At 34.3% G+C, this 8,914-nt stretch overlaps 1 protein-coding gene across 1 annotated transcript; it reads right to left on the bottom strand.

The window, feature by feature from the left end:
- Nucleotides 1-5,891: 5,891 nt before the first annotated feature.
- Nucleotides 5,892-8,126, bottom strand: LOC107764465 (plasma membrane-associated cation-binding protein 1-like). The gene is given in 5 exon segments (NM_001324848.1): nucleotides 5,892-6,400; nucleotides 7,044-7,128; nucleotides 7,252-7,341; nucleotides 7,699-7,833; nucleotides 8,069-8,126. Coding segments are annotated over 4 exon segments (648 nt in total). The 5' UTR covers nucleotides 7,810-7,833; nucleotides 8,069-8,126; the 3' UTR covers nucleotides 5,892-6,038.
- Between the last annotated feature and the right edge of the window lie 788 nt (nucleotides 8,127-8,914).

Below are 8,914 nucleotides of genomic sequence, written 5' to 3'. Positions count from 1 at the left end.
AGGAAGAAGAGCACATTGACCCTGATGCAGATGAGGTGACAACATGCAAATATAGTATACGGGTTGTCCCCGCCCATGCTCGACACTAGTTTCAAACATTTGTCCCGTCAGTCAACCCAAATCCTGAGGTTTCTATTGACGATGGGAAGTTGGCCCGTAAATATGGTGAAATTTACAACAACATTCGGGCTTTGGGTTTCTACAGTCTGTTCCGTACGGGTGATGCGGTGAATGTGAACCTAGTCAAAGAATTTTATGCTAACTAGCAACCTAAAGCCAGCCTGGATGCGGTTTACGAAGTGTAGGTCAGGGGTAAAATGATTCCATTCTCCACCCGGGTGATCAATCGGATTATGGGATTCATAGAGCATCCCCACAAGCTCTTTCAGAGGTTTCTCCGTCGGCCAGACTATCCGGCTATTCGCCGTCTGTTATGTGGCGCTGACTCTTCTGCCGCATGGACACGAGATGCAAATGAATTCCACAAGGACATGAAGAAGGCAACATTCCAGCGGCCAGCCAGGGTTGTTTTGCGGTTGATTAATGCCAAGATCACGCCGACTCAAAGTGACACTAATGTCCCCCGACTGAAGGTGTGTTTGATCTATGCCTTGTTGACTCGGATGCGGTTCGACCTTGGTAAAATCATGCTTGAGCATATGGCTAAAGTGAGACCACTTGGGGCTCACCGTTTACATTACCCGAGTATGATCACTCGATTGTTGCGAGCACACCTTGTGGAGGAGGAGTACCACTATGACAGGACTATTCCAGTGTCTTACCCTATTAGGCCCTATGATGTGACGTCGGTGATAGACCCCTACTACGGCTGTTAATTCGGACCAGAGGATGGTCCGCGTTGAAGAGACACTACAGCTATTGTTTGCTTACTTGCACCTTCGGGCTGCTCGGGGAGAGGCCGACTTGGAAGAGTTGCAGCAGGATCACCCCCTTTCTTCTATCACTTAGTAGTGGTTGGGGTTGGCGAGAGGAGGACAGCTGTCACCCGATGAAGAGGTGAACTTCATTCCCTCAGATGATGAGGAGTATTTGCCACCTTCGAGGGTGCTGATGATTAGGCCTAGGCCTCAGGGAGTCCCCTTTTCACTCTTGATTTTACTATTTTGCATTGGGGTCAATGCAATCGTTTAAGTGTGGGGTGGGGTGCTCCTATTTGATTGTATTTGTACTTTTTTTCATTTGTCAGTTGGTTTTGTTTGATTTGTTTCTTGCTTTCTTAGACAATTGGTATGTAAACTATAATTCTAAATTCTATCGGGCCTGTAATAGTTAGTAATTAAGTATGTAGTTCAACTCTTGCCAACGATGGATTTCGTCGACTGGTTTCTTGAGGGAGATGAGTCGAAAAAAAAAATTCATATATGTGAAAATCCAAAAATATGTCTTTTATTTTAGTTTTTTTTAGGTAGTGCAACAATTTCCCCTTGGTTTTTCTTTGTGCCGCAGTTCTTTTCCAAAGGTTTTGCTTGAACCGGGTATAGTTAAATCTTTTTATTTTTTCGGAATTAAGAATCTTTAGTTAGGAAGCTAAGTTGAAGGATCAATTTCCCTTGATTGCATATGCCTTGAGAGTGGTAAGGGCCTTAGTTGTGACACCTAGGCTCAATTTTTAACTCTTAAATAATTTTCCTAAATCGTATGATTAAAACTGTGCTTAACTGCTTTGACTAGAGTGTCTTGATTAGTCCAATTCTGAGTGAGTTATGTGTCATGTGTGTGTAAGGTTTTGTGTTATTCTGTGCGTTGCATTTGATGCCTAGAACTTGCCCGTGTGTTTGCAAAGCGAAATAGTAGTTTTGTTCAGTCTTAGAAGTGATATAGGCGTTTCTTTGTTGAGCCAGATATGTATATTTTACCCGCCTAATTGTTATGTATAGTAGTTAACCCGTTTGAGCCAGTAATCCTGTTTCTTATTTATCTTAGTTAACCCCTTTAAGCCTGTAATCCTGTTTCTTTGGCAACCACATTATAAGCCTTACCCAATTGGTTGAATTAACTATCTATTTGAACCTTTTCACCTCTCATGAGCACTTGAATTGTTATGAACTTTGTAAAAGTTAAAATGTGGGGTGGTTGGTTTGGCTTTTGAGTGAAACTAATGAAATAAGGAGAAATGTGCATTGATTTGAAAGAGCAAGAACCACTTGAATTGACAAAGAAAAGAAAAAAAAATTGTATTGTGTGCAGGTATTCATTGACAAGTGGTAACTTTTGATGTAATTGTGCTTAAAGATGTAGGGAGTTAATCTAGATTGATGTGAAGGTGGAGTTTTGGTTTGACATAAGTGGGGTTTGAATGTTAAAGTATATGTATTAAAGTGCTTAGGGAGGTGTAGTCACTCTTATATCTAGATGTATCCTACCCGTCCCGCAGCCTACATTACAACCAAATAAAGTCTTACTTGATCCTAGACTGAATGAGCTCGAATAGTAGAGTAGTACACTACGGGCAAGCCTATGGTGCATCTTTTGTGGCATATGAATGTTATTTCTGAGAGTGAGTGAATTCTTTCTATCTTGAGTTCCTAAATATTCTTAAATTTTATTGTGTGGGACTACTCTCTTTTGTTGTGTGAGGGCACTTGATTCATGAAGGAAAGGTAATGTTATTGACCTCTATGTTAGAGTAAGTGGGCGAGTGACTAATGCATGGTACTTTTGAGTCGAATCTGGAGGGTGGGATGTTATGATAAGGTGCTCAGTCTACTTTAATTATTCTTGGCATGATGTATCAGGGAGGTTGTTTGATGAAAGATTATCCCTAGGTGCAGTGGAGTTCAAATGCTCGAGGACGAGCAATTGTCTAAGTGTGGGGTGTTGATGTTAGGCTAGAAACCCGTGTTTTAGCCGTAGTATTACGTTCCAATTACCGCATTTTTACCCTTTCCTTCAACAGATAGGAAAACCAAATATGATAAGAAAATCAAGAAAACACCTAACAATTCTCCCCCTTGGCCTGAATTTTCTGATAAAATAAATTTGATCCACCTTCTTTACATAGCTTTCAACATGTTGCATCCCTAAATCTCCACCACAAATCTTGTCTCAATGTGCGTAGCACACCGGTCAAATTTCTTAGATTAAAATCTTGATTATCATCAAATAGATTGCGGCTAAAACTAAATCTACCAAGATGAACCTGTCTTGAGCCTCGTTCTGATACCACTTGTTAGGACTGAAAAATCAGGTGTCATGCGGAAGCTAGTAAAGCAACAATTGAACGACGATAAATCAGACAACAAACGAGAAATCTACCAAAAGAGGCACAAACATTTAACGTGATTCGGTTAATTGACTTACGTCCGTGGCGGAGATGAGCAATCCACTATATAAATAAAGAGTACAAAATATTGAAAGAACAACCTCACGAAGAGGCAAACACAAGTGACACACTAACACTTGTCCTGTAAAGTTCTCCACCGAAACATGACTCTCAAACCCCATTCGGCTACATTGTAGATGCTACTGAATGAGAAGGAAGGATCCTCAATTTATAGAAGTCCAAACTTTTTCCTACAAGAAAAAAGACTAGCCAAACTGGGAGATTTATAATTTTATCCTAAAAGAAGGAAAACCCCATTATGGTAAATATGTTACCCTTTCCTTCAACAGATAGGAAAATTAAATATGATAAGAAAATCAGGAAAATACCTAACAAAAGGGACACCCATAAAGTTATAGTGTGTAACTGAGTTTTCGGGGCAAGCTCGAAGGGTGACTTATGTATTTTCCCTTCAATTAATTAAAGAATAAATAATCATACTTAGTGTCTACACTAAAGCAATAATTATATAACATTTGTCTTCTAACTTTTATCTCTTAATTACGGTTAATCAAGTTTTTACTTAACTTTGGTGAAATCTTGTGATTTGGGTGTAAACACGAGTTCAAGCTGAATTCCACTGATTCTCAGTTTTTCACTAACTAATCGGAACTTTGTCTTAACTATGTGCAAAACAATCTCAAGAGAGGGAAAATAATGAAAAAAAATCTAGAAAAAGATTTTTCAAAAACAGCCAAAAAGAAAAATTACATAAGGAGTCATTGCAATGACGGCTGTTAAGATTTTGGCTAATTTTGTTGATGACATCTTCCTGTTCAGAAATTCGCCTCTATGGCAAATGATTGGCTGGTCAAATTGGAAAGGCATGCTTGCTTAATAGACCACGGCAACATGAAGAAAATATGAATAATGTCAATAAATTGGGTGGAAAATCATGAGATTTGATATTTAAATTTTAGTGGCGGCAAAATCACTAGATTATTTGTTTTTATTTATTTAAGTTTTAGTGGACAAAGTTACTTAATACTTGTATTGATAGGATATAGCAGGCGATAAAATTAATTAAATACATACAAACTAGCTCGAAGTAATAAAAAAAGGACGTACAAAATTTTCTTATGTTCAAATTGCTAGTGCACTAAATGATGATAAATTTAGTGTCCCAGTTGCGTATATACATCAAACTTCCACTTGAAACATCAATTTCTAATATTAATAAACTTACATAATTGATTGGTCCAACTGCTTAGCACATAGTTTCTTGCGTGTGGGCAACCAACTTGATTTCTATCTGGCTGTTCAATGGCCTACCAACCAATAACATCTCAGATTTTATATTTACGATAAGATTATTAGGATTTGATTTGTATTATCTGTTAAATTAATATTTTGCTGCTGATGTATCCCTTTTTTACATTATATTTATTGCACGGTTGTATCGTTTTACGTTTGATCTAAATTATTATAGACACTGAATAGTGGGTGATTTTACACTATTAGTGTCTTTTTACCTGTTGTAATAATATGTCATTAACCATGTTTTGGAGATTTTTAATTCATACTTGATATAGAAGGTTACATGTTGATTTTTAAATGACATGATACTGTAACCTTTTTTTGTAACTTTTCAGTGTATATTTTTTATTTTAAGGAATTGAGTTATTAAGTTTCAGCCATTATCGTGTTTGGAAAATAGTTGCTTCCATGTAATTCTTGATATAGAATCGTTTAATTTTTTAATTTTTTTTTATACCTTAAATGTATAAACAAGAAAAGCTCATTAGACTTCCTATGTATTTTTCTAGTGTGTATAGTACATTAGTACCAATTGGTTCGATGGTACGTCTCAGTTGATCTTTTACTAAAACTATCTATCATCTTTCTCACATTCAATGTTTTCTTTTTTTGGTATCCAGTATTCGTACTGGGGTTCGACTAAATTTGAATTCGTCTTGAATTTTTTTACATTGAGAGTAAAACGGTAAAACACTTTCTAACAAAGGCATCGAAGCTATATACATGAATCGAATCTAAGACCTTTAATTAAGGATAAAAGAATACTTACCCCTTCATACCGCGCTCGGTGGTTTTACATATTCAGTTTACATAGTAGTCGAATTGAATGCACATCGTAGTTTTGTTCATATATACTCGACAATATAATGTAGACATAGTTTCGACATCTTTTTGTCGATGATGCCATCACATCAACCATAATTCTTACACGCAATTAGTTAGAAGTTGGTATCCTAGTGGCGGAGTCAGGATTTTCATCAAAAAAACCATCCCACAAACTTTGTCTTGTCAAAGAATATTACACTTAGAAAATTTAATCACGTCGTTAATTACTTAGACTAAATTGTATAATGTGGTCTCAGTTTCATTTCATAAAGAAAATTAAAGATGATGAAGAAGAAGAAAGCATGAAATAAGTTAGCTGAGAAAAAGGAAATGAGAAACTATATCAAAGTAACGCACATTTTATAGTATTGAAGAATCAGAAAGGAAAAACTTTAAAAAATGTACATAGACACTGTTGAGATAATATTGTACAAAGTACAAACTAACACAGGAAAGAGAGAAGGGAGAAAACACTAACAAAGAATATAACAAATCATGTTTTTTTGTCTTCTTTCTTATACAGTGACCACAAAACATAGAAAAATTAAAATACAAAAAAAAATTAAAAAAAAATCAACTCTTACACAGAGAGACAAACAAATTGATAGATTCATCAAGCTTTTGGTGGTTCCGGTGCTGCTACTGCTGCAGGTGCTTCTTCCACCTTGGCAGGTGCCACGTCAGCTGCAGGTGCTACCTCAGCAGGTGCCACCTCAGCTGCAGGTGTCGCCGCAGGTGCTGGTGCTGGTTCTTCCTCTTTCTTTGCTTCTGCTTCAACAACTATCTCTTTCTCCTTCACCTCAACAGGAGCAGCTGTTGTTGCCTCTGCTTCAGAGGCGGCGGCTTCTTCTTCTTTCTTGTCTTCTGTGACGATGAAAGTGGAAACTTTCTCGAACACAAAAAGAACTGGACCAGATACATAGGAAGGCCCAAAGTTTGAACTTGCTTCACTTACTGCTTTTGATCCCGGAAATTCTTCATAGAAGTAAAACAAAAAATCACCATGAAAATTATTGAGTGTTTTTAACTTTTATATATCGACAGTGACAGCGAAAGAAAATTTACACTACCAAGTCATATTTTTTTATTATAGCAAGAAATTTGTCTTAGTTTGATCAAGATTACAAATTTTACTTTTATGTTTTATAATAAGTGGAAGTAGTTATCAGAAAAATAAGGCATACACCTACGACAACAAGTTTAGTTACACAAATTGTTTGCATATATCTATATCTATCTATCTATCTATCTATCTATCTATCTATATATATATATATATATATATATATATATATATATATATATATATATATATATATATAGATATATACAAAAATTAAACCCTAATGGAATAAATAGTACTTCCTCAATTTTATTTTATGTGATGAGGTTGGAGCAAGGGTCAAACTATTTAATTATTTTTGTGTAAAAAAGTTGCTATTATAAGTTGCAATAGTTAATAATTCAAAAAAACTTAAAAATATGAAGAAAATTGTGATCAAACAAGAAACTTATTGACTCCGAATAACAAAATTATAGTGTCACATAAAACAGAATAGAAGTACATATAATTGCTAAAATATATTGCAAATACGAAGTAAAAGAAATGAAGGCCTACCAATCTTGACAAGCTCATCAAGGAATTTCTGGACTTGAGTTGAGTGTTTCTTCAATCCTGAAACCTTTGGTCCCTTCACCAAAGTCTTTTTTTTTTTTAAAAATCATAAAGAGATAAGAGCAGTAAGTTCTATGTTTGTTTGCAATAATATATAGTAATTCTGCAGTTTTTTCCTTTTAATATTTGAATAAAGTATGTAAATAAAAACCTTGATCTCCACTGCAGCAGCTTCATAAATTTCAACAACTTTAGGTTGGAGCTCAGTCTTCTTCTCTTCGAACTCTTTGCTGTATTGCTCCTGAAATTTATTAGACAATAACTCATATTAATTTGTTTTTAAGAACTAGGTAAATAAACAAAAGTTTACCATGTCCTTGTCTTTATATTTTTTTTCTTGTTTTTTAATTTTCTTCTTTTGTTGTGGCCAAATTTGAATTATGAGGTACTTTTTTACAATAATTTCTTTACAACTATCCAGAATAAAAAGAAGAATTCAACTTCTACGTACTGATAGTGTAAAAAAAATTCACACACAAGTTACTAAAAAGTAATTATCGATAATACATAATAATAAGTGAGATTAATAACATATACAAGTAAGATATATTATTTGTTACAACAGATTAAAATACGCGATAGTTAAATTTATTTTTACCTTAGCCTCGTCAAAGGTCTTGCATGCCTCAGCAGCAGCAGCCTTCTTTGGTCCATTTTTGTCAAAGATCTGCTTGAATTTTGGAACAACCTTGGCTTGCCAATAACCCATCTTTATTTCTTTAAATATGTATATCTGTAGCCATAAAAATGAATTGTTCAAGATGAAAATGCTTGCTATACATGTATTTATTTGCTAATCCTTTATTGAAAATTAAAAAAAAATGAAAAAGAAAGAAAGGAACTAGGCATAATTGCTATTGTGAACACCTTGCATAAGTTTATGAAATTAATAAACTTAAAAAAAAAAGATTTAATACTAAAAATGAAGAGAGAACAAGAAAGAATTAAGTGTTGTTTGTTTCACTTACATGGATGAAGAAAGCAAACTGAATTTTCTCCTCTTTGTTTGCAAATTGTGGCTTTAGCTTTTGGCTCTCTAATAATAAAACAGATAATTGTTGTGCTAGTGTTTATATATATGTGGACAATTTAGCAAAACTCTTATTTTTGTAGCCAACTCTGCTTCCAAATATATGGCCTGGCAAGCCTTATACTAACAAAGACTTATTTCCAACCAAATACTCCCTGTCTTTCCCATTATTTACACTTGTACCTCGTCCCCACTCCAAATGACCCGACCCCACCATGAAAATAAAAATAAGAATATATATATTTGATTTGTTGGTTTGGTATAAACGGAGTAAATTTTAACTTATGTTTATTCCTTAAGATTTACATATACTAAATCTACTCTTACAATTTAAAAATAATATCACGGGTAACAATTTCTGATTTATATTAATTTAAAATTATGTATCATCTTCTTTTTCGTTTGGATAAGAGGTCTCACGAACTTAGATGTCATGATATGTTTTAACGATCAATATAATAACAACAAATTCAGTGTAATATCATAAATAAGAAGTGTTCTAGCAGTTAATAAATTAAGTAAATGAAAAACTAAAGCTCAAATTTTAATAAAGATAAAATAATTTTAAGTAATTTCTTTTTATCTACCTAAGAACTAATTAATAAAGTTACTAAATATCTATACTAATGGGAGGTAATATGTACACGTGAATGATTGAAGTACGTATAAGTTGAGATGGACACTACCGTTATTTTAAAAAAAATGTCTCTCGAACTTATTCAAGGCTATAATCGTCCTTTCGATTTAAGAAATATTGGGTTTAGGTTATTATTGAGTATTGACC

Source organism: Nicotiana tabacum, chromosome 1 (genome assembly GCF_000715075.1).
Source record: "Nicotiana tabacum cultivar K326 chromosome 1, ASM71507v2, whole genome shotgun sequence".
In the NCBI taxonomy this organism is placed as follows: Eukaryota; Viridiplantae; Streptophyta; class Magnoliopsida; order Solanales; family Solanaceae; genus Nicotiana; species Nicotiana tabacum.
Note: the sequence above shows the minus strand (reverse complement) of the source record. Positions and strands in the feature narration are given on the sequence as shown.